Source organism: Callionymus lyra, chromosome 4, assembly GCF_982586985.1.
Source record: "Callionymus lyra chromosome 4, fCalLyr1.hap1.1, whole genome shotgun sequence".
Taxonomy (NCBI): Eukaryota; Metazoa; Chordata; class Actinopteri; order Syngnathiformes; family Callionymidae; genus Callionymus; species Callionymus lyra.
In genome coordinates, this window is record NC_141821.1 from 9,843,341 (window position 1) to 9,870,278 (window position 26,938).

At 37.9% G+C, this 26,938-nt stretch overlaps 1 protein-coding gene across 2 annotated transcripts in view; it reads left to right on the forward strand.

Moving 5' to 3' along the window:
- The window catches only part of dock11 (dedicator of cytokinesis 11), a 59,457-nt gene that overhangs the window by 23,660 nt on the left and 8,859 nt on the right, over nt 1-26,938 (forward strand). The window contains exons 14-47 of one of the 2 annotated variants that reach the window (XM_087788671.1): nt 2-84; nt 199-321; nt 757-833; nt 2,481-2,665; nt 2,762-2,827; nt 8,600-8,692; nt 9,990-10,113; nt 10,187-10,299; nt 11,592-11,675; nt 11,745-11,834; nt 11,907-12,028; nt 12,102-12,171; nt 12,241-12,369; nt 13,007-13,078; nt 13,227-13,373; nt 14,115-14,198; nt 14,443-14,554; nt 14,730-14,768; nt 16,626-16,807; nt 16,870-16,977; nt 17,042-17,117; nt 18,346-18,431; nt 18,500-18,620; nt 18,691-18,757; nt 18,984-19,031; nt 19,240-19,385; nt 20,946-21,061; nt 21,155-21,292; nt 21,632-21,814; nt 23,764-23,877; nt 23,983-24,198; nt 24,880-24,937; nt 25,875-25,981; nt 26,055-26,177. In XM_087788671.1, coding sequence (XP_087644797.1) covers nt 2-84; nt 199-321; nt 757-833; nt 2,481-2,665; nt 2,762-2,827; nt 8,600-8,692; nt 9,990-10,113; nt 10,187-10,299; nt 11,592-11,675; nt 11,745-11,834; nt 11,907-12,028; nt 12,102-12,171; nt 12,241-12,369; nt 13,007-13,078; nt 13,227-13,373; nt 14,115-14,198; nt 14,443-14,554; nt 14,730-14,768; nt 16,626-16,807; nt 16,870-16,977; nt 17,042-17,117; nt 18,346-18,431; nt 18,500-18,620; nt 18,691-18,757; nt 18,984-19,031; nt 19,240-19,385; nt 20,946-21,061; nt 21,155-21,292; nt 21,632-21,814; nt 23,764-23,877; nt 23,983-24,198; nt 24,880-24,937; nt 25,875-25,981; nt 26,055-26,177 — 3,702 coding nt within the window. The remainder of the gene's footprint in view (nt 1; nt 85-198; nt 322-756; nt 834-2,480; nt 2,666-2,761; nt 2,828-8,599; nt 8,693-9,989; nt 10,114-10,186; nt 10,300-11,591; nt 11,676-11,744; nt 11,835-11,906; nt 12,029-12,101; nt 12,172-12,240; nt 12,370-13,006; nt 13,079-13,226; nt 13,374-14,114; nt 14,199-14,442; nt 14,555-14,729; nt 14,769-16,625; nt 16,808-16,869; nt 16,978-17,041; nt 17,118-18,345; nt 18,432-18,499; nt 18,621-18,690; nt 18,758-18,983; nt 19,032-19,239; nt 19,386-20,945; nt 21,062-21,154; nt 21,293-21,631; nt 21,815-23,763; nt 23,878-23,982; nt 24,199-24,879; nt 24,938-25,874; nt 25,982-26,054; nt 26,178-26,938) is intronic. The other variant, XM_087788670.1, reaches the window with a different exon arrangement.

Genomic DNA, 26,938 nt, shown 5'->3' on the forward strand with positions numbered 1-26,938 from the left:
GACGGCTCAGAAGGTCCTCAAAGCTGCCAAGCAGACCTGCCAGAGACTCGGACAGTACCGGATGCCTTTCGCTTGGGCCGCCAAGTAAGAGCCCTGCCATCGTCGTCGAAACTTGTGTATCTTTCGATGTGACATATGGTGGAGATTAATCCACTTTAGCCGGGGATCAGGTTTCAGAAGTGCCTGGTGTGTTTCCAGGCAGGTGTTCAAGGACGCTCAGGGCAGTCTGGACATGGACGGGAAGTTCTCTCCTCTCTACAGACAAGACAGCGGCAAGATCACCACTGATGACCTCATCAAGCTGCTGGCTGATATCAGGAAGTGAGTCCAACCGTCTGGTTTCTGTGTAAATATATTTGAATTTTACAGACAACGATCCAAAGGGAGGGTGGGAGGGTGGATTTTATTATATAAAAATACACATAATAATGTTTCAAATGTTAAAACTAATTAAGTTTAAAAGGATATTTAACATTTTCAAATATTCTTTTCATTATATTGTGTTTTCTTTCGAGGATTAAACATGTGACAAGGAAATGAAAACACATTATAATGCCTATGGGGTCGGAGGTGGTCTTTGAGCCTTAAAAGTGGGCCCTGAGTTGGAAAAGGTTGGGGACCACTGGTCTATAGTATCCTATAGAAGAGTTAAAATATTTAATTTAAATCTTCTTTTATCACATTGATAAATATGAATTTTTTTCTAGTTTGGGAAATAGTTTTTGTTGATCATATACTGCTGCTGTTTCTTGACAGGCCAGAGAAGATTAAGCTCCAGGTGGTCCCGGGTCAGCTCAACGTCACCATCGAGTGTGTGCCACCGGACCTCTCCAGTACGTAACGGATCACCTTGTTCTTCGTGTTTGTCGCTCGCAGGCCTCAGCCGTGATGCTCGACTGCAGGATTGACGCTTATACTTTCTTAAAATTAGAAACCATGCGACAAATGAATAAGCACCAAGCCAAGGTGCAACCCTTTTGTGGCTTTTGGGTCAAAGTGACCCAAGCCAGAGATACCACAAACACATTTGTTTTTGGGCCTCTGGGTCATCTTGACCCAAAAGGGTTAAAGAAACCTAAATTATAAAACAACAAACATGAATCAATCATTTTGTGTGTTAAGCAACAAAAACTGTATTTATATTATATAAATGTATGTTATTAATATTGTGAGTAAATATCAATAAACTTAAACATTACACTATTTATTTTCAAGATACCGTAAACATATCCAACACCACTGTTTAGATTTTTTTCAAATATTAAAAAAAAAATCTATTTTGAAAATCAATAATCAATATTTTTTTATGGTTTATCTTTCAATACAGTGTTCGTAAAATAAATGTATTCGATTAATTTTTATTTGCATTCACGAATATCCTGCAAATATTTATGGTGTTTGTTCATTTCAGTTTTGCAATTAAACCTCCAGCCACTAGATGGCACCAGTCATTACGTCGTCCGTAACCAAGGGGAAAAATAAATCCTACAAGTTCCTGGCGATGACTGAGGACAAGAGGATACAGTCGAATCCTGAAGCTCGACCGCATTTTTGTTTTGAGTCAAGTCCCTTTATCCATATGCATTTGTATTTATATCCATTTAGACAAATTTCCCATTTTTGACTTTTTTTCCTGTCAACGTCTCTTTTTCCCAATTGCTTTTTTATCTTTTGTTCCTGTTTAAAATTTCAGAAAATTTCAATCAAATCACTTGTTTTAAATTCTTGTGCTAACATACAGACTCAACACAATTCAATTTAGTTTTTATTAAAATGTCATATCGTAACAAAGTGACCTCAAGACACTTTACAGTTTAAGTCAGACTTTATTGGCGATAAGAAAAACAGACCCCAGTCCATCAACAATAAGGGAAAAACCTCCTTTTAGAAGGAAGAAACCATGAGCAGAACCAGACTGAGGAGCCTATATAGGACAACCCAACGTGGCCAAAGTGATGAAAAGTAAAGTGTTAAAAACTAACTAATATTAAAAATTCAATTCTTTATTCAAAGTGTAAAGTGGTAATAAAGTTATCACAAAACACGGTTTAAATATCACGGTATGAACAAAAAGAAAAACGGCTCCAATGAGCGACACCGTGGAAATACTTCCTTTTAACAAGCAGAATCCTCGAGCAGAACCAGACTCTGAATAGCCTCCTGCTTGACTGGAAAAAAATGTATTATGTTCCTCCATTTTCTTGAACTATATGCATTGAATTCTTTCATTTTTGTTAAAAATAACAAAACTGTGACTCCAGAGTGTGTTGTTAGAGGAAGCCGAGCTCAGATGATTGACATCCTGGTGGAATGTTGTCTCTGAGAGGCCGATGTTGTTTAATGACATAAAAAGTTCCCGTCATGCTGCGTCGTCTCAGTGAGTATCGCTCTGAAACTCTGCCAGGAAGCGTCTTAAGAAGATCGACTCGACTGCAGCGTGAACGGAGAGACTTCAAATGAAAACATGTCTCTGCCCTCAGACACCGTCACGTCCTCGTACGTCCCGGTCAAGCCGTTCGAGGACGGCTGTGAGCGAGTGTCGGTGGAGGTGGAGGAGTTTCTCCCCGAGGAGGCCAAGTACAACTACCCCTTCACCGCCTACAAGAACCAGCTGTACGTCTACCCGCTGCAGCTCAAGTACGACAACCAGAAGAGCTTCACCAAGGTGTGTGTGTGAGTGTGTGAGTGTGTGTGTGTGTGTGTGAGGTGCGAGATCAAACTGACCTGAGGACAGTAGTGATCAAACGCTTGTCGTTGCCAGGCGAGGAACATCGCGGTGTGCGTCCAGTTCAGAGACTCGGATGACGACGCTGCTGCTCCTCTGAAGGTGAGTCCTCCATTCATGTTACACACATGTTCACAGAAGACACACAAGTCTTTACATCAAAGGAGTACACACTTCTAGTATTTCATCTGATCTATTGTCTGACAATTTATTTCCTTTAAAATGACTATATTTAACTAGGAAATATTTTATGTTGCTTTGAGGTTTTTTACAAAAATACTTCATGGTAATGAAAAGAAGAAACGGACATGGAAACACACAGATGCACACACACGCGTATACAGACACACACACATACAGTACACATAGGGAACACACACGTTAACACACACAAACACAGATGCAAAAACAATAGATACATAAACACAAACTTCTAAACCCCTCATATACGGACCCACATACACCAAAACATACAGACACACACACATAGACAGGTATATGTATGAGTGTATGCACACTCATATACAGAAACACACATATTAAAAGACATTAACACACACAAATGCACACAAAAACAAAGACACAAACATCCAAACCCACATATACAGACACATAGACAGGTATACACAAAGATGCACACTCGTATACAGACACACACAGATGTACACACAAACATAGACACAAACTTCCAAACCCACATATACAGGCAAACACACGTAGACAAAAAAATACACAAAGATGCACACTCATATACAGACCCACACACATAGACAGGAATACACAAAGATGCACACTCGTATACAGACACACAGAGATGTACACACAAACATAGACACAAACGTCCAAACCCACATATACAGACACACACACATAGACAGGTATACACAAAAATGCACACTCGTATACAGACACACACACATAGACAGGTATACACAAAGATGCACACTCGTATACAGACACACACAGATGTACACACAAACATAGACACAAACGTCCAAACCCACATATACAGGCAAACACACGTAGACAAAAAAATACACAAAGATGCACACTCATATACAGACACACACACATAGACAGGAATACACAAAGATGCACACTCGTATACAGACACACAGAGATGTACACACAAACATAGACACAAACGTCCAAACCCACATATACAGACACACACACATAGACAGGTATACACAAAAATGCACACTCGTATACAGACACACACACATAGACAGGTATACACAAAGATGCACACTCGTATACAGACACACACACATAGACAGGTATACACAAAGATGCACACTCGTATACAGACACACACATATAGACAGGTATACACAAAGATGCACACTCGTATACAGACACACACACATAGACAGGTATACACAAAGATGCACACTCGTATATAGACACACACACATAGACAGGTATACACAAAGATGCACACTCGTATACAGACACACACACATAGACAGGTATACACAAAGATGCACACTCGTATACAGACACACACACATAGACAGGTATACACAAAGATGCACACTCGTATACAGACACACACACATAAACAGGTATACACAAAGATGCACACTCGTATACAGACACACACACATAGACAGGTACACACAAAGATGCACACTCGTATACAGACACACACACATAAACAGGTATACACAAAGATGCACACTCGTATACAGACACACACACATAGACAGGTATACACAAAGATGCACACTCGTATACAGACACGAACACATAGACAGGTATACACAAAGATGCACACTCGTATACAGACACACACACATAGACAGGTATACACAAAGATGCACACTCGTATACAGACACACACACATAGACAGGTATACACAAAGATGCACACTCGTATACAGACACACACATATAGACAGGTATACACAAAGATGCACACTCGTATACAGACACACACACATAGACAGGTATACACAAAGATGCACACTCGTATATAGACACACACACATAGACAGGTATACACAAAGATGCACACTCGTATACAGACACACACACATAGACAGGTATACACAAAGATGCACACTCGTATACAGACACACACACATAGACAGGTATACACAAAGATGCACACTCGTATACAGACACACACACATAAACAGGTATACACAAAGATGCACACTCGTATACAGACACACACACATAGACAGGTACACACAAAGATGCACACTCGTATACAGACACACACACATAAACAGGTATACACAAAGATGCACACTCGTATACAGACACACACACATAAACAGGTATACACAAAGATGCACACTCGTATACAGACACACACACATAGACAGGTATACACAAAGATGCACACTCGTATACAGACACACACACATAGACAGGTATACACAAAGATGCACACTCGTATACAGACACACACACATAGACAGGTATACACAAAGATGCACACTCGTATACAGACACACACACATAGACAGGAATACACAAAGATGCACACTCGTATACAGACACACAGAGATGTACACACAAACATAGACACAAACGTCCAAACCCACATATACAGACACACACACATAGACAGGTATACACAAAGATGCACACTTGTATACAGACACACACACATAGACAGGTATACACAAAGATGCACACTCGTATACAGACACACACACATAGACAGGTATACACAAAGATGCACACTCGTATACAGACACACACACATAGACAGGTATACACAAAGATGCACACTCGTATACAGACACACACATAGACAGGTATACACAAAGATGCACACTCGTATACAGACACACACACATAGACAGGTATACACAAAGATGCACACTCGTATACAGACACACACACATAGACAGGTATACACAAAGATGCACACTCGTATATAGACACACACACATAGACAGGTATACACAAAGATGCACACTCGTATACAGACACACACACATAGACAGGTATACACAAAGATGCACACTCGTATACAGACACACACATAGACAGGTATACACAAAGATGCACACTCGTATACAGACACACACACATAGACAGGTATACACAAAGATGCACACTCGTATACAGACACACACACATAGACAGGTATACACAAAGATGCACACTCGTATATAGACACACACACATAGACAGGTATACACAAAGATGCACACTCGTATACAGACACACACAGATGTACACACAAACATAGACACAAACGTCCAAACCCACATATACAGACACACACACATAGACAGGTATACACAAAGATGCACACTCGTATACAGACACACACACATAAAAAGGTATACACAAAGATGCACACTCGTATACAGACACACACACATAGACAGGTATACACAAAGATGCACACTCGTATACAGACACACACACATAAACAGGTATACACAAAGATGCACACTCGTATACAGACACACACACATAGACAGGTATACACAAAGATGCACACTCGTATACAGACACACACACATAGACAGGTATACACAAAGATGCACACTCGTATACAGACACACACACATAGACAGGTATACACAAAGATGCACACTCGTATACAGACACACACACATAGACAGGAATACACAAAGATGCACACTCGTATACAGACACACAGAGATGTACACACAAACATAGACACAAACGTCCAAACCCACATATACAGACACACACACATAGACAGGTATACACAAAGATGCACACTTGTATACAGACACACACACATAGACAGGTATACACAAAGATGCACACTCATATACAGAAACACACATATTAAAACACATTAACACACACAAATGCACACAAAAACATAGACACAAACGTCCAAACCCACATATACAGACACACACACATAGACAGTTATACACAAAGATGCACACTCGTATACAGACACACACACATAGACAGGTATACACAAAGATGCACACTCGTATACAGACACACACACATAGACAGGTATACACAAAGATGCACACTCGTATACAGACACACACACACATAGACAGGTATACACAAAGATGCACACTCATATACAGACACACACAGATGCACACACAAACATAGACACAAACATCCAAACCCACATATACAGGCACACACACCTAGACAAAAAAATACACACCTATAGACACACGCACAAATTCTTGTTTTTTTAAGTGGAATGTCGATACTTATCTTGTACTATTTTTGCCAATAGAGATGAAATTCTTCGTCTCACGATTAACATCTTGAATCCGGACGTGTTTCTATCTCAGTTCCTCGATCATCGTCTGCCTCACTGTTGTTTACCTGCCGCTGAGATGGAATCTGTCGAGGTCTGGAGATCCTGCTCTTGACCTGGACGTCTTCATGAACCTGGGAATTAAATGTTATCGTATTATTTCATTATTATAATGAAGTGTTATAAGAATATCTTCATAAACTATCGTCAAACTAATATCAACCTTTTTGTAACAAAATGTTGACGTGAAGGTGCAGAACCTCAACATTCCACACTCGCTCCTGTTTGTCCTTTTGTTTCTGCTGCGACACTGGAGGCAGCAGATTTGATCAGCGGCGGCTCCGGGGCCCTCATGTTCAGTTGATCACATCTGACATCCTGTTCCTGTCAACCTGCTGCTCCGATGATTCCAGGCAGCAGGACGTTACTTTTCCTCTGCTGGTTTATATTCTGAGCTCGTTCTTCTCTTATTTATTGCAATAAAAAAAAGAAATAACCATCGGAATTTATATCTAATATTCCAGACGAGAGAGTTTTTTGCTGCATGCTCGGAGCGACGGGATTATCTTTAGCTCTAGTTATTGCTGAACAGCAATAAGAAGTATTCTGGGCTGGAGTCCCACCTCAAAACCTTCACATGCAGGACTGAAACAATCAAATATATAGTTGAGATTTTTGTTCGTTTTCAATCCTAACAAGTGGTTTATGCTGTTGACAACATGGTTAAATAATAGTAATTTCATTTAAATTCATAATAATAAGACTCTCACTACATTTTATTTGACCTATGACCTTGACTGACCTTGAGTTTGACACCCATGTGTTAGTAAGTAAGTAAGTAATTTGTATTTAAATAGCGCTTTTCCAGACCAGGGTCACAAAGCGCTTAAACAATGAAATTAATATTCTATAAAGTATATACTTTAAAAGGTCAAGATAACACAGAGAACAACACAGGAGTTCCAGAAAATCAAGGAAAAGCCTGAACGAATAAAAATGTCTCAAGATGTTTCTTGAAGGAGTCAGTAGATCATCAAACACAGATGTTTCTTGAAGGAGTCAGTAGATCATCAAACACAGAGATGGTTCCAAAGCTTAGGAGCAACAGTCTGGAAGGATTTCTCTCCTCTGGTCCTGAAGCGTGTTCAGGAACCATCAGTAGATTCTGATCCACAGACCTCAGAGCCCGAGCTGGGGTATAAGGCTGGATCAGATCACTGATGGAAGGTCTGACCATGAATAGATCTGAAAGTAAGAACCAGAATCTTAAAGTTGATCCTGAAAGAAACTGGCAGCCAGTGAAGAGTTTTAAGGATCGGAGAAATGTGAGTTCTTCTACTAGAGCGGGTTAGAATTCTCGCTGCAGAGTTCTGTATCAACTGCAGGCGAGACAGATCCTTCTTGAGAGAGTACTGACTATTTCTGCAAACCTATGGATTATTGAACCATTAAGTTCTTTAGCCGTGGAGTGAAAACATATTTGCAAGGATTTGTCAGAAACTACTATGAGAGCAGGTGAAAGAATGAATGGATCTGTTTCATCCTTTATGGTGTTCTTCGATGGAAGCCTTTGTTGTTGCGTGTGACGCCGTGTTTGCATTTCAAAGTCCACTTCAAAGACTCATCTTCGTTTTCAGTGCATCTACGGAAAACCGGGAGACTCGCTCTTCACCGGCTGCAGCTACGCGGCCGTCCTGCACCACAACCAGAGCCCCGAGTTCTACGACGAGGTAACGAAAAACAAAACATCAAACAGAAAACCGCCTGACAAGTCGCTCAGCTGGTCCAATTAAAGGGAATTAGTTTCAACTTGATCTTTTCTCCTCTATTAATCTCTCTCTGAGGAAATTGTTGACCAAGTTAATCCTGTAAATCCGTCTCGGCGCTGAAGGACTCACAGGAAAATGGGCGGGGGTCAGTTAAGGGGGTACACGCTCAAGTGGTGCCCAGATGGTCGTTTTATATCGACAAGATTATTAAGTCACTCACACACTGACACGCTCTTACCAGAGAATAATGTACTTTTTCAACTTGTACTTTATCAGAATCACATCAACCAAATCTACTTTCTTTGCTTCCCCCATTTGTCCAAACTATGTAATGATCCACAAGCTATTAATATTATCCAACAAATATATTCAACCAAAATCACACCTACCCCCCCTTTAATTCTGATCAATACAAATATGTTTTAACTATATGTTGACTTTGCAGCAAAATAATCATCATATTTAATATACAGGTGGTTTTGGGTCTCTGAGAATTAAATAAAATATATCAAATACAATCCTTAAAAGTTTGTAATTACAAGTACATTTTTCTACTGCGTTTGCCCTGAACTTCTCGACCACCACAGGTTACAATACATTTATAGCTACTGAGTTAAGGAACTGTTTTTCCCATTTAGCAAAAACAAATATTTGAAACTGTTATAAAATATATTAAACTGCTGCTATGAAGTTAGATTGATTCTATTCTTAAATTAATTTGGGTAATTCAGGATTTCTAATCAATTGTCTATGTAGGCATTTTGTCTTTCATCGAATACTTATTATTATTCACATTTATATATAAATATTTATATTCTGTCTATTAGTTGATTATTTAAGTTTGTTGATTATTTATTTGTACTTATGTTCTTGAATGCCTTAATTAATGTCTGTTTAAATCTTTAATTGTTTTAAGTGTTTAATATCTTTAATGTTTTGCATCCTGGGTCTTGATACATGCATATTTGACAATAAAAGAACTTGAACATTATTATTATAATTGCTCAAGTTAGAGTCATGTACACAAACTTGTATTTTCTGTATTCAATTTGATTCACTCATTTTTTCATGTTCAATTGTGTTTTTGTACATTAAAATCTAACATTCTAATAATTAATAAGGTTAAGGTTTTCTGCCTCTCCCTGCTTTATCTATTATACTTTGTATTCTTTTAAATTGTGCCAACTAAAGAGAACAAGCTTTCATTTCAAAAATCTATATTCGGTGAATAAAACAAGGTTTGTTTTGTGCTCGACAGGTGAAAATGGAGCTGCCGGTTCACCTCCATGAGAAACACCACATTCTCTTCACCTTCTATCATGTCAGCTGTGAGTCGAGCAACAAGGCCGGCGGCAAGAAGAGGGAAGGAGTGGAGTCGTTAGGTAGATTTTCTACTAAATTCAAATGAGATTTGTGAGCGGATTAAATGCATCATTGGTGTCCCTCATGTGTCAGTGGGCTATTCGTGGATGCCTCTGCTGAAAGAAGGCAGGATGCAGTCCGCAGAGCTCCAGCTGTCGGTCGCCGCCACACTTCCTGCCGGGTATCTGTGCCAGGACTCGCGCAAGGTACCAGCTCCACTACATGTCATTTCTCTTTTTGTCCTGTAAAGTTCAGAAACTTTATTAAATAAAAAGTATGATGCAGATTATTCTCCCACTGCTTATGCTACACAGTGGGAACTAAATTATAAAATAAACTATTAAGCCACATTATGAACATAAAAGTGGTTTATGCTTTACTGAATATGTTTTGTATAGTATATTTTAATAGTATATCATTGTGAAACGTTATAGGTAAAGACTTTTAAAGAAAGTTTATTCATTTTCCTATTAAATAAAGTCAAATAGTGCCTATTTATCCCTTATATCTCATACTTGAAATATAAATGTTTCAAATAATATAAGTAATATAGGTTTATGGGTTGTTCATGTGTGTTGATGTCTGACGTTTTCATTTATTTATTTCTGCTGTGTTGAGCATTTGTGTTTCTATTTGTTCAGGCTTTTCCTTGAATTTCTCGAACTCCTGTGTTGTTCTCAGTATTATCTTGATCTTTAAAGTATATACTTTTTTGAGTATTGTTTTGATTGTTTAAGCGCTTTGTGACCCTGGTCTCGAAAAGCGCTATATAAATAAATATTACTTACTTACTTACTTACTTACTTACTTACTTACAGTATAATGTTACTTTTATCTTACGAAGTCAAAATGAAAAGCCCAACAATGGCATGTGTTTGTTGACAATAACAATCACAAATAGGTCCCGATAGTGAAATGATGCACAGCTACTGTACAACTTTAGCTACATTAGCTAAATTAGCTATGCTTGCGCTTCTTGCAATGCAAGCCATAATGCTAGTCTTAGCACCTTACCTTAAATCCACCAGTACAGAAGGAAGCCTGTATTACCACTTAATCAATAACAATAACAATAATCTTTATTTGTACAGCATCTTTAGGATGATGGTAGTCAAGTTATTTATGATTAGTTTACATAGTACATTTAGATACCCCTGTATATAGCAGTATTTCAGCGTGTGCTAGCATGCTAGCTCTGATTATCTACCTATGGTGGGAGTTTGTCTACAATTGTTGGCAAATAATTAGAATTTTAATTGTCAGTACATTTACATTCTAGACTAGGCTTTTGAACGCTGTAGTTTTTAATGTTTGTTTGTTTGATGCCACATTAAATATAAAGAAACGAACTAACAAAAAGAAACACAACTTCAACATAAAATGGTGTCCCTTGGACCTTAACCGTTTAGTTGACCACCTGGACCACAGTCATTAAATGGGATGGTAAAATTATGAATTTAAATTAAAATAAATGAATTGTTTTGTTGTGCGTGCACAGTCGCAGCCCGACATCAAATGGGTGGAAAACGCCAAGACGCTGTTCAAAGTGCGAACTCATGTAGCGTCGACAATAAACACTCAGGTAAACTGACTTTCTACTTGCTGTACAGAACTCGACTAGTAGTATTGAAACCGATCTTCTCCTCCGCAGGACCTTCATCTCCACAAGTTCTTCCAGCACTGTCAGCTGATGGCTGTCACGACAGAGGGAAACCAGGCTGAACTCATCAAATACTTAAAGGTCAGTGAATAAAAGGAGGTGAGTTTTGACCTTTTTTTTGTCAACGACCGACACTTTCTTCTATTTCACCAGTGCCTTCACGCCATGGAGACTCACGTCATCGTCAATTTCTTACCCATCGTGCTGAATCAACTCTTCCGAGTGCTCTCGACCACCACCAAGGTAGCCCACGACATCGCCTTCAACTCCCTACGGTCAGTCCTTAAAACTCCTCTTATTGAGATGAAAGTGACATGTTTTTTTTTAACTTGTGTCTGTGCTCTTTAGTGTGATCATCCACATCGTCTCCAGATGTCACGAGGAAGGTCTGGAGCACTTCCTGCGCTCCTATGTCAAGGTGCAGCAACGACAGGGGATATTGTACGTGTGGATTTTATTCAAATGCTTCTTTTGTGTTTCTTCACAGTTTGTTTTCGTCAACAACAACAATGCTGCTTCGGGACACTTCGCCAACACTCACGAGGTGCTGGCCACGGCTGTCACCGCCGTCCTCAAGCAGACGGCGGACTTCAACACCAGCAATAAACTGCTCAAGGTAAAGATCTCCACTTTTGTTCGTACTGCTCGTGCATATTAAGGTAAGGTAAAACTTTATTGATATTCAGATATCACCTCAGCAAATATAGATGGTAAATCATTTCTGGTACTCCTTGTTTTACTCATTTTTGTGTTGATTTTACATGATTGTTTTTATATTTTTTTTATTTAAATTAATATAAAAATAATAATACTTTTGAATACATTTGAATTTGTATTTATAATTGGTTGTTTTTGTTACCTTTAACCTGTGGACTGTATGTATTAATATACTTTAGATGTAAGTTTAATCTTTTCTTTCTAAACCGCTAAATACAATTTTCCTAATGTGGAATAAATAAAAGGTGTATTCATTAATTGTTTGAGAGTTAATCTTTTTATTTTAAAAAGCACATCTACATGCTTTATTTTTGTTGTTAAGGCTAACAGAAATTTACTGAAAATATATGCTTTGTGGTCCTCGTCTCTTTTGAAGAAGCTTGAAAAAGCAGTAGTTATAACATGAAGAATGATAGTTTCTAATAGTTATCTACGTAGTGTGGCCAGCAGGTGGCAGACTGAGGAACAGAAATGAAAACAGTCGAGTGGCTCATGGATTGTTTGAAATGATTCTCTCTCTTCTTCTCACTGTCTAGTATTCCTGGTTCTTCTTTGAAACCATGGTCAAGTCCATGGCTCAGTACCTCCAAGAGGAGAACCGCATGAAGGTTTGTGTGTACAGTTTAAAACTTCTGTTTAGTTTTTCTCCAACACAATCTAAACAGATCCTCCATCAGCCGTGATTAAAAACGTCACTGTGTTTATTCTTAACACGCTTCATCCGTCATCACTCTTCTTTATTTATCTCGGATTCAGATGCCACGGAGCCAGAGGTTTCCAGACAGCTTCCATCAGGCCCTCCAGTCACTGGTTCTGTCCATTATGCCGCACATCACCATCCGCCACATGGAGATCCCGGAGGAAGCACGATGCATCAACCTGAGTCTGGCTGCTTTCATTAAGGTCTGAGCGTCTAAAAATACGGATTGTCAATAGGATTAAAAAGATCTGTTAAGTGTGTGTATTTCCAATAATTTGCCGATGTGATAGGCATCACTGTATATTGTGATACTTGTTAATATTTGTAGTATTGTCGAGTACTTGACTCTCGTGATGCAGAATTTACAGACTCTTGCCGAAGTCGTAACTGCATTCAAACCAAAATACAATATGTCCAAACAACAGCTTTAAAAGCTGCTGGAGTCCACTGTATCCTCTTGTCCTCAGTCATCGCCTGGATCTATCAGATATTAATTTTCCTGGATTTGGATTTTAGTTTATACGAACTCTAATGTTTATATTTAATACAAACCATAAGGTAATGAAATTAGAATTATGATTTGAAAGCCAACATCATAAGAAAAGATATAGTGCTGTTGAATATCGACACTGTATCGTAAAGAAATAAATTTCACAGTTTATTTTGGTGTCTAAACAAGATGGATCTGTCTCGCCTGCAGTTAATACAAAACTCTGCAGCGAGAATTCTGACCTGCTCTAGTAGAAGAACTCACATTTCCCCGATCCTTAAAACTCTTCACGGGCTGAATAGCATATCCACATGCTATCGTCACACGCTAGGTCGCTAGGCTATTGTTGAATCATACTTCTATGTTCCTGCTGGTAGATTTACCTACATTCATGGATCATGAAGTTGTTTTTATTTACAGTTGTAAGATAAGACAACATTCTTTCTCTCCTCAGAGGTGCATGACCTTCATGAACAGAGGGTTTGCCTTCGGTCTCATCAATCACTACATGTGTCATTTTACTCTCAAGGACCCAAAGGTGAGAACAAAAAATGTGTTTACTGGATCACGCACCTGTTATCTTAAAACACTTTACTTCCTCTTTTTATTTAAATGTAGAGCATGACGTTTTACATTTTGAGATTTAAGATAAGTATTATAAGGTATGATAGTAGGCAAGTAAATTAAATTTGAATCATATCATCCGTATTATAATGAAAAATATAAACATTTCTAAAACTTTACCAAAAGAATGTCGTCAAATATCTGTTTTTTTTTCACAGGGCCTTACTGAGATGAAGTTTGACTTCCTTATGTCGGTGTGTAACCACGAGCACTTCATCCCCCTCAACCTTCCCATGGCATTTGGACGCACAAAACTGCAGAGGGTTCAAGGTGAGGATTTATTGTTCACTCGCACGACTTCTGTCTCATGGATCCAACTCTTCACAATCACCGCGTGAATTGTCAACAGCATGGATTGTTTAAAGTTTTTGCTTGATTTTCATTTATTTTTTACCCAACTTCCCTTCTCTGTTTTTGTTTTTTTGTGTGTTGTGCTCGTGGTCAGATTTTATTTCGTATGCGACGGAGCTTTTTGGCCCAGTAGGTAGGTAATGCTCACCGCCACCTTGGCCGCCATGTTGAAATGCCAGCACTTCTTCCTGCTGCACGCTAATTCTGTCGGCAACGCATGCCGTGTTTATAAAGATGGAGGATGAAGCGACCCCGAGACTCAATATATTACTTATTTTTTAACTTGAGATTCTCATGTATAACCACATTAGTTCTCTTTTAATCTTCGCTGTAAGGTTTTACAGCCAAAAAAGTCAATATATATGGAAGTAAATCATCGGCATCATCATTAAGCATTGAATTATTATTTCCTAAACAATTTAATTCCAAATTGAAAGAGTGATTTTTGTTGTTGTTTGTGATTAAAAATAAAATTTCCAAGTTCGATATTTTTTTTAATTATTTAAAATACAAATGTTGGCACTATTGTGTCATGCATTCACAATTTTAGGCAACGAATTTGAAAACATTTATTTAAGAAAAAACAAAGACAATCTGATATGTTGGAATAAGAATATAAATGTATTAAAAAACAAAAACTAATTTAACCTTTAATATACACATTATTGAATTAAATTATTCAACAAAAACTATTTGAACATTTCAACATGCAAATTATTGAATTCATATATTACATTTAAAAAACTTAAACCTTTAATTTTTTTTATTTCAATTATATATTAAATACAAAAAAGTCAACCTTTTAAAATACAAATTATTCAATTCAATAAAAAACAATTCAACCTCTCAATAACCTCCATCTTTGTTCACATGTGTAGACTTGCTTGGAAAAGCCGAGGCCATGCTAGACTTCTCTTGCTTGCGTGGGTTTGAGCAAAGAATGGGAACCTTTGATCAGATTAAATAACTCAACAAAATTCACTTAAATCATTACTAGTTTTTCTAAAAGTTGCTGAGTAATGATTTACCCCTCGCTTTTTTTTTCATCTGCTCTGGGAACTATTTATATCTGGGAGTGTGTGATCTTTGATTTCCTTTGATTTCTACATCTGTTGTCTCTTCTCTTGTTGTCAAACCGATTACACACTTGAGTGACGACTCACAAAACAAACTTGGCAAGACAGACAAATGTCTCTCGCAACAACAACACAACTTCACTCCTGATACGTTTTCACTTGAAATACCAAATATTAGATATTAACTCTTTAAAATAACATTTACATTTTTAATTTAAAGTTGTTTTATGGTTTATATATACTGTGTATATAAAAGACAATAATTTGATGTTTTATTTCACAATTAACACTCACAGAGATATTCACAGCGTTTATTCATTTGTGTTGTGCAGTTCAACCTCCGGCCACTAGTTGGCAACATTCGTCATTTCCTCTGTGTCAAAGTAACAAGAAAACCAGCGAAATGGCAGCAATAAGTGAAAAGGAAAGGATACACCAGAGTCCCGCAGCTTTTAAAGCGGATGTTTGGACTCGTTTTAAAACAAATTTTAAAGTTAGAAAATTAAACACTGACAGATACTGGATATTACATGTTGCTCCAGGTTGTTTGAGATGTTAATGCGCTTCATTATTGATATAAGTTTACATTTTTTGGGAAGCACTTTCCTATGAACACTTTCACATTTGATCAGAGAAAGTATTTGTTCATTTCTTTTTTGTAAAAGCCAGAAAAAGAAAAGAAAAATATATCCTTTTGCCTCGCTATAAACTGAACTGAATGAATGAATGTATCGCAATATATGGCAAAATATGGCAATATATTGTATCGTCACACATGTATCTTCATAGGTATCGAATCCCCAGATTCTTGCCAAAACACAGTCCGACTAACTAACCCTTAAAACTGTTTTTTAAACCTTTTTTTTTACTGATTTTTTTTCCCCCTTACACTTGCTGTACTCATGTAACCACAGAACAAAGCCTGGAGTTCAGCCTCACGGAAGACTATTGTCGGAACCATTTCCTGGTGGGTCTCCTGATGAGGGAACTAGTGGAGGCCTTGCTGCAGGGCCCAGAGGTCCGACAGCTGGCTGTCAGCGTTCTTAAGAACCTCCTCATCAAGCACTCCACGGACGACCGCTACACCACCTACAAGGTAGGCAACGAACTTAGAATTTCCCTCATCTTTAGAAAAATAAATCTCATGACCTGCTCCAGAATCAGCAGGCCAGGATCTGTCTGCTCTACCTGCCGCTACTGGAGCTTCTCTACCGAAACCTGACGCAGTTGTCTGTTCAACCCTCCACCTCCAGCCCGGGTCTTAACGTGAGTCACATTGAATGAAGACCTATCATTCCAGAGAAGACGGTCAACGGATTTTTTCACGCAGGGTTCCAGGGATGACCTGATGTCCAGCAGCTCCATCGACAGCAGGAGAATCAGCACCGCCTTGGAGAAAGACCACGGTGAGTTTTACTTCTTTGTCGGTAGATCCACCAGAGATTAGAAATGTTGCTCAGTATTGTGATCCTGGAATAATCCAGAACAAAACATGTGTCATGTGACCCACCTGATGGTTAGCTCGAATGAAAGTCAATCCATGTTCATGTTGATATAGTGACCTATAGATAAACCAGTGGTTATGATGACATAAGGGACGGAGATTTTTGATGTCAACAATTGTAAAGAGAATTTCCAATAAAATAAAACTCTTGCTGTAATATTAGTGCTGTCAAATATCCATAAACTTAAATATTGCAGCATTTCTTGACGTATCGATATTCAACATCACTGTATACATTATATTTTTGATTTTTGGCCTTGTGATCATATTTTATTTTATTATCATCATGTATAGTAACTGTGTATAAATACAATTAAATAATTTATTTTTCTTAAAGTTTTTGTAATTAACAATTAACATGCAAATATTCACAGCGTCTTGGTTCATTTTTTGTGTTGCAATTACACTCCCGGCCGCTAGATGGTAGCGATGGACCAAAGTAAAAATGATCGTAGATCATGGCATCCGTGTTAATAAAGATTAGATTAGATAAACTTTATGATTCCAAAGATTATTTTTTTTACCTTTTTTAAAGTGGTCTGTGAATTGATACTATTCTTGCATGAATGCTAATGTGAATGTTTATGAACAATATTTATAACATGGGTTTCCGTGAATGCCCTTTTGTTTCAACACAAGGTCAATGTTTGGTTGGTTGGTTTGCCAGTGATATCAGGAAGTAGTCTATCAAACTCGTACTGTCACACCCAGTCTTTTGTTAGCTTTCATATGCAAATAATAACTAGTTCCTTGAACGAGAAGACTCGATAAGATAAGGTTAGATATACCTTTATTTATTTTTCTTTCTTTTTGTGTCACTGCAACAATTTCATAGAAAAGGATGAAACATAGAGCACATATTAGAATATATGTATTAAAATGATTGTGACGAAGAGTGATGACAACAACAAAAGATTACAAAACTCATCAACACTAGTTGTATAGTACAATAGAGTAGTACAATACAGTACAATAGTGTGGCACTAATTTAAATGTTACTATATATTATATAATATATATTATTTATTGTTATATTTATAACACAAATTAACAAGTTACGGTAACACATGATTGATGGTAAAATACAAACCTACAAAAGAAATATGATTTAAAATGTGCTCTTGCTGCAGGTCCGTTGTACCAGAACGGACAAGTGAGGAGAGAGGACTCCAGAGGATCCCTGTTCATGGACCTCGGAACTCCAGACAGTTTTGAGGTGAGGTTCTGTCGTACCTGCGTCAAGGTCAATGAGGACCACATTACAGGCTCATTTTTTCATCACAGCTGCAGCGCCGCGCCTCCACCATGAGCAGCAGTCCGGTTCCTTCCACCTCTAGACTGGGTCGCTATGAGATCCGAGGGCTTCTGCTCTCTTTCCTGCACATTGTAAAAACCTTGTCGGAAGGTAAGTGGTTGTTCACCGGACAGGAAGTGACATCATTACGTGAATAAATGATTTGATCTCGTCACTGCAGACACTCTGGCGGCTTACTGGATCAAACTGAACCCAGCGGACGTCACCAACTTTCTGAGTTTACTAGAGTGAGTAGTAATACGTATAGTTGGGTTCTTGATAATGTATTTTTATATTTATGTTCTTCACGTCACCTTTTTATCTGTTAATTTCCTTTTTGTCTTTTGAATCTGCCTTATAATGAAATGTATTTAATGTTGTTGCTGTCCAGGACAACAAAAGATGCTTTAGACATATTTACATCTTTAACTTAATTTTCGAGTCGTGATTGTTTTAATTGTGTTTTCTTCTTAGGATCTGCCTCGTCCAGTTCCGATACATCGGGAAGCGGACTATTGGGAGGTAAGGAAAACCTATTGAGTGCATTATTTCTGTGGTCATCGTTTGCCACAGGAAGTCGGACTCCACATCAAAACCATCCTCCCTTGTCACACCTCCTTCTCTCTCTGTCTCTCCTCTTCACAGATTTATTTTTCTCATCACTTATTAATGCTGTTTTTCTAGAGGAAAGTAGATACCTGACCCTTAGTTCTGCCCCTTTTTCTTTCAGGAGTCAGGATGTGTGCGTGTCCAAGCTCTTCTCAGCAGACAGGAAATCGCAGACGATGCCAGCCATGCGCTACAACCGGACCAGTCTGTTGCAGACCAAGATCAGCCAGTTCAGCACCATGGAGGCCTCGCTCACCCTCAATATAGGTAGATACACTCAGTAGCCAAGGCAGGAAAGCAGAGGTACAATACAATCCTAACGAAACAGAACATACAATATAGAAGTATATCAGTGTCAGATTATTGATCATGGTTGATTTTAACAAGTGATGAAGCTTTAACAATTTTTATGGAAATGTGTTTTTTTAAGCATGAAATTATTTTCTAATATTTCATTAAATCATTTCTATATTGAAAGGTTGAATAATTGCATCTATTTTTTTTATAATTGAAATAAAATAAAATATATTCTTACATTTACTTACACAACACTTTCAATTTTTTACTGTTTTAAATTAATTTTTAATAGTGACACCACCAATAGAATACTGGCGCGTCAAGTCATCGTGACGTATTCTAAAGCAATGGTATTGATTGGTGTAACTTTTCTACATGACATTTAAAAAATAGTTTTATTTTTTATTTTTAGGTATTGAAACTAGAATATCAAACTATATGCGTAAAAAAAGAATTCCTTTTGAAAATATTTAAACCTTTTAATTGAAATTATAATAATAATAATTATTCAATTTATTGAATTAAATTATTCAGTTAAAATCTATTTAGTTTTCTAAAAAGAAATTGTTGAATTAAATCATTAAAATAATTAACTTATTCAAAGTTTAAACCTTGATTTTTTTTTTTTTTTTAATTTAACCCTTCAATATTCTAATAGCACTGATATACTGTACTTCCATCTAATATTTACATTAATAAATTAAACATTTAAGTAGTACACATATAATAGAATAAAAATATAGAAGTATAGATGCAAAGAAAGTGCCCTTGTCTCGTTTATAGATGTAATATCAACTGATAAATGTGAAAAATGAAAGAGATCTATGAATATTCAACACCTTCTTATTTGGTTTTTCAAGTAGTAATTTATCAAACTCACACAAAGTTACGTCACACCCACTCCTTGACAGTTGTTGAGTCTTTTACTAGCTTTTATATGCAAATAATAACTTGTGCCTTGAAGGAAAATGAAAGACTTCCAAGAATCTAATAATAACCTTCCAATTTGGTTTGTGGTTGTAGCGAGATCAGGGAGTAATCTATCAAACTCACACAAAGTTACGTCAAACCCACTTCTTGGCAGTCGTAGAGTCTTATTATCTTTTATATGCAAATAATAACTTGTGCCTTGAAGAAAAATAAAAGAGTTCTGTGAATATTCAACACCTTCCAATTTGCATTAACAGCCAGTTTGTAGCAATGGATTGATGAAGCTTCATGAAGCTTCTATTCAGTCCACTAGATGTCACTCACTGCTTTATCTGAGGACGGCGTTTTGATTACTTTCCTGATATGAGTTGCTGCTTTTTTCCTAGAGATGGTAAATGTGACGCATCGATGCATAGATGGAGCCATTAAGAGACCATAAAGAGAGACGGTCTGTTTAATTATTTAAAGGCTTATTCGAAGTCTGTGTTGTTAGCTGCCCGTCTGGTGCCCGTCTGGTGCCCATCCCTGATTCTATGTTGTTACAAGAGGTTTGTTTTTGTTTAGGTCGTGTGTGTCACGTGTGTTTGAATTGTGTTGTAGGGACGGGCCCCTCAGAAGCAGAAATCCATCATGTGGCTCTTCTGGAGGGAAACGTCTCCAGCGAGGTGTGTCTCAGTGTTCTGGACATCCTTGCTCTCTTCAGCCAGTGTTTCAAGGTCGGTGTGTATACAAAAAAAACAAAACATCCAAGAGTAGCGTACAAACCTGGTTCCTTATACTTGAATGGTGTGTTTCTTTGTGTGCATTAGACGCAGCTCTTGGAAAGTGATGGTCATAACCACCTAATGAAGAAGGTATTTGATGTTTACCTGACTTTCCTTCAAGTCGGCCAATCGGAAGCAGCCCTCAAACATGTGTTCGCTGCCCTCCGGGCTTTTATTCACAAGGTATGAACACACAGGTATGCTTGGTGAAAGTGAGTTGCTGCCAAAAATAGATCTAGATTAGAACGCTGCCAACTTCATACAGGATTAAACAAGACAGACTTTTTTATTGCTAGTGACGAAGAGATCAAATGATAAACCAGTGGTTTTGATTTTATAAAAGGTTTTGTGATATTGTCTGTTGATAAATATTGTTTTAGTCTCAATAAGTTGCAGCTTCTACTAATGACATTTGTTTTCGTTGCAGTAGTTTGTAGTGACTGTCACTGAAATGTCGCATTAGTTTTAAGTTCATATTTTAGAATGTAGTTACCTTGGTTCTAACAAGACCTCATCTCACAGTTTCCTTCAGTGCTGTTCAAAGGCCGCGTGACGCTGTGTGAGGCTCTGTGCTGCGAGGTGCTCAAGTGCTGTGTGTCCAGACTAGCATCCTTGCGGGCCGAGGCGTCCGCTCTGCTCTACCTGCTCATGAAGAACAACTATGAGTTCACCAAGAGGAAGACCTTTCTGCGAACCCACCTGCAGGTGAGGCTTCGCTAGTGTGGACCCCACGAATGGATTCAGTGGATCGGAGTTTTATTCATAATAATCTGAGCTGGTTATACCACCGATATACAATGACCATAAAATGTTTTTTTTCCATAGATTGCAACATCTATAGATTCAAAACAAAAGAAAGTACTTGAATCCCATTTTCAAATACAGATCTCTGGGTCTAAAGTATCATGAAGTTTTCTGACAGTTTTCTGTGCGGTTAGTAATCCGGAAAAGAAGAGACGTTGCTTTATCTTTAAAAGACCTGATCTTATCTGTCATCTGATTAAGGCAAACCTGTTTATAGAAGACATTTGTTGTTTGTTTTGTGGGCCCAGAAGCCGTGACAGGTAAATCCACCTCTCAATCTACTTTAAGGTTCTTTATACTCCACAAGGATCTGACCGTTAACTGTCATAGGTCAATAAGGAGTTTAGATCATCATCAGATGAACACAACATCAGTGCATTATATCAAAATATCACTCTGACTACAGTCTGCGTGGTTTCCATGGCCACAACACACACACGCTTTGCATCCAAACTGAGTAACACAATAAATAAAATCCTAGATAGATGAACAAGATAAATCCTTTGAGGCTCGTGAAAGACTCGTCTCGAAGTTAGTATAACTTTCTTAACAACGTTCAGCTTTTCTTGAAAAGTCCTTCTTGAAAATGTATATCCGCGACCAGATCAAGCTCTTCAGCCATTGTGTGTTGAAAGACTGTTAAATTAACCCAAATCAATGTTTTCGCTCCATGTGACTAGTCTCAGTGCTATCCAATCAGAGGACATGAACGTGTTCAACATGTTCTGCGTCCTGGCAGCTTTCAGAAGAGTAGCTGCCAAGACGCTGACGTTGATGTTGCCAACTTGAATCTGATTGGTTAATATAATCCATCAACTGCCGTTGATTTTCAATGCACATTTCAATGCACTAAAGCTACTTCTGAAATGACTGAAGGCCTCGGGTAGATTTCTTCTGGTAACACATTAACGGCTGCTCAAATATGATTGGATGAAAGCTCTCACATGAACGTACAATCCTGGAAGCACTGCAAGCAAGAGGAAAGAAATTAAATGAAGAGAAAAGACTATGAGGAATAATTTAATACATATTTATGAAAAATAAACAATAACATTTAAAAAAAAAAATTAAATTAAATGAATTAAATGAAAATGATTATGTTTAGGCCAGCAGAGAAGGCCTTGCTGGCCCTGACGGCCCGCCGCTGCTCAGAAGAGCATAACAAATGTACAAATATTTTTTGTTTTAGAAGTTTGTAGTCTTGGCTTGTGAGTTTGAAACACATTTTTTTCTGAGTTTGAAACAAATGTACAAACTCTGATAATACATTTCATGAATTTGTAAATGTGTTTCAAACGATAACATTTGTTTCAAACTCACAAAACAAAATTACAAACTGAAACAAATTTAAATTTGTCTCATGAACCAAATTTGCCAAGTTTGGAAATTTATGAGTTCGTAAACTTGTTGCAGAGTTCCTACATTTGTCTTACGGTTTTGATAAAATCATACATTTGTACATTTGTTTCATGAGTTTGTAAATTTGTCTCATGAGTTTGAAATACATTTACAAACTCTGAAACAACTTAAGTTTGTTCATTTGTTTCATTTTATACATTTATTTTTTCGGAGGTTGCAAATGTGTTTCAGTTTTTTTCAATTCTGCACCACCACAATAAGCACTTAAATGTTTAACAGAGTCACATTTACTTTATCACAAAGCCATTATGTATTAGGTTTGGTACATACTGTTTAAATATGTACACAATTTAACTGTTGTTGTGCTTTCTCCCATTACAACGTACCTAACTTATGTCGGGGCGTACTAACGATTACTTTTGGTATCACAAGCTTCCAGGAAGTGAAAGCTTCGCAAGCTTCTCACATTACACTTTGTGTCCCTGGAGCAGATTATCATCGCAGTGAGTCAGCTGATCTCCGATGTGGCTCTTACTGGCAGCTCTCGCTTCCAGGAGTCTCTTTCTATTATCAACAACTTTGCAAACAGCGACAAGGCCATGAAGGTACAGTCTTGAAACCCCTGTGACCCCCTTCAACAGAAACTCTCCTCCTCTATTACCCGGGGGTTCTTTGCTGATCGTTTTGATGACTTAAAAACTGTATTTTAGTCTACATCGTTTCCATCGGAGGTGAAGGGTTTGACCAAGAGGATCAGGACGGTACTGATGGCCACTGCCCAAATGAAAGAGCACGAGAAGGACCCGGAGATGCTGCTGGACCTCCAGTACAGCCTGGCCCGCTCGTACGCCAGCACCCCTGAACTGAGGCGGACCTGGCTGGACAGCATGGCCAGAGCGCACTTGAAGAACGGGGACGTGTCCGAGGTAATCGTCCAATTCAAATTCATTAGTTTATTCCAAAGACTCAAAAAGAAAACTCTTTTTTTTCTAAATATTGACATAACTGTCTTGGTTATAATCTCCCTTGTGTTATCCCAGGGTCAAAGTGACCCAAAGGAGACATGGAGGCTGTTGACCTTGACAGAGAGACAACACAAGGGATACCACAAACACATTTGTCTATAGGTCACCTTGACCCTAAGATTACACAAGGGTTAAAAACAAACTCCATTAAATCCTGTCTGTGTAGAGGTGGATTGTCATTTTTTAAATGTATTGGAGTTTGCAAACCCTAATTTTGCAAGCTTCAATAACCATCCTCTCTCAGCAACCATTTTGGTGAACTGAACAGCTCCTGTAATGCTTTGCCGCCCAGCCAACCAATCATGGATGTCAATAACTTTTGATTTAGCAAAATTGAAAAAATAATTTTAACACAACACAGATGTCTCTAAGTGGAGCAGTGTGTAGAAAGGCATGTAAGGTGGGTGTGTTTACTAGTCCTAACCACTAAGTTATGTGATTTTAACATCGATAAGGTGCTGCTCCTCAGTGATGTGTTTCTAAAATAACGGATACAGTTACACAGCGTGAAAGTCAATATTGTGATTAACCACTGTATTGTGCAATCATCTTCTTCAAAATTGTGTTGTGTTTTTCCTGCAGGCGGCCATGTGCTACGTCCATGTTGCAGCCTTGATCGCAGAGTATTTGCACAGAAAAAGTGAGAATTCTAATGATCTAAAAGTCCAACATCAGTCGTTCGATCATACGAGGAAATAATGGGGAGCGTGGAAGGTCACGGAGGACAGATATGTTAACTTCCTTGTGTTTTTTTTGTTGCTGCTGGAGAGGCTTAGTAGCAGCGACGTGTACTGATACTAGTAGGTACTTTTGTGGTGCAGAATAATACTGACAGGATGTATCGTAGAGTATGTTACCATGGAAAGATATTGTAGAATATTTCAATGTCTTGGGAAAGAACAGGTCACAAACGTTTCTTTTCTTGATGCTGTGATGATAATACTGCGTTACATTGTTTACAGCAACAGCCGTGTCAGAGTCAATCGCACAAAGGGCCAAAATCTTTATGCAGTCCGAAGTAATTTCCTTAACAGGAAGTTTGAGTCTGATTATAATATTATCTTTTCACACTTTTTATCTTCTCAGTTTTTTTTTCCATTTATATTCATTGCTTTTACTCTCGTCAGAAGTCCCCGTTTCTTATCTTATCTTAAACACTGACATCCTTAAAGGTCAGCGTATCATCACCAACGTTAAGTCAAAATAGTGCCAGGTTACTTCATGTTGACACTATTATACCAACATATTTATATTGAATTAAAAAAAACTATGAATTATACAATATTGAATTTCAAAATATATTGTTCTTTAATTATTGCGAAGTAGAATGTGTGTTTGAAAAAAATAAAAACACATTTATTTTGATAATATTCAAATGTTTTGATTCAATTCATTTGAAAAACAATTCAACCTTTTAATAAAGTCGTTTTTTAATTCAATTATTACTAAGGAATAATGCTTAAAAACATTTCAATGACAATATTAAAAGTTTCAACCATTCAATATTCTGATCCCTCACTGATCAACTTTCATTGTCGTTTTCTCACTTTGAGTGGTTTGTTTTGTTTGGTCCTCAGAGTTGTTCCCCAGTGGTCTCGCCGCCTTTAAGAGGATCACTTTCAACATCGACGAGGAAGCCGCCATGAAGGAAGACACGGGCATGCAGGACGTCTACTACACCGAAGTACGACCCTCTTCGTTTCCCTTCCATCACGTCCGTGTGCCTCGTCGCGACCTCACCCCGAACATGCTTGCAGGAGGTGTTGGTGGAGCAGCTGGAGGTTTGCGTGGAAGCTCTCTGGAAAGCCGAACGCTACGAGCTCATCACACACATCGCTAAACTCATCATCCCCATCTATGAGAAGCATCACGAGTATGACGTAAGTGGAGCTATTCACTGCTTTTCTTAGAAAGATCCGATCGGCTGTTGTGAATTTAGCAACTGATCTTGTCACTGAACTCTTATGAACCTTTAAGAAGTCATTCTGTGCTCAATTTAGTTGCTTTTAAAATATATTGAACGGACGTGTGCAAATCTTTTTCTTTTTCTCCCCCTGTTCTCGTTCTAATTAATTTCTGCCATGATTTTTGTGCGAGTGCTTTATTTCTCTAATTCTCTTGCACTTAATAGTTTGAGTGCACAAGTGCGTCCCAATGAGAAGTGTGTGAAAATGTATAGCGCAATGAGCACTCAATTGGTGCACTCAAAATTGAGTGTGGATCGATGGACACTTTCCACCCTCAACGTCCTCCATCTTAGAGACGTAGATGACGCTAAACTGAAGCTACGTCATTGACGACGCGTCTTCGGAGCATATACTGGCGTAAATATAATAATAAAATAATAATAAAATAATAATAATAATAATAAATATCTCAAGAAAACACAAATTTGACCATAAAAACAACACAACAACAATAATAACACGATGAAAAACAATTTAATCACTTCTTTCATTTACCGAAAAATCGCTGTCAAGTGTCTGCATTAGTGTTCTAACAGCTGGTGGCAATTAAAGAGTTAAAAAGTAGTCGAAGAAGAAGTTGTCGAGATATTTCCTGTAGGTGTGTAACTGCAGTGATTGATTTGAGACAGTACTGTCCTGTTGAAATATGAGCACTGAGCAAGTAAGTGCACTGT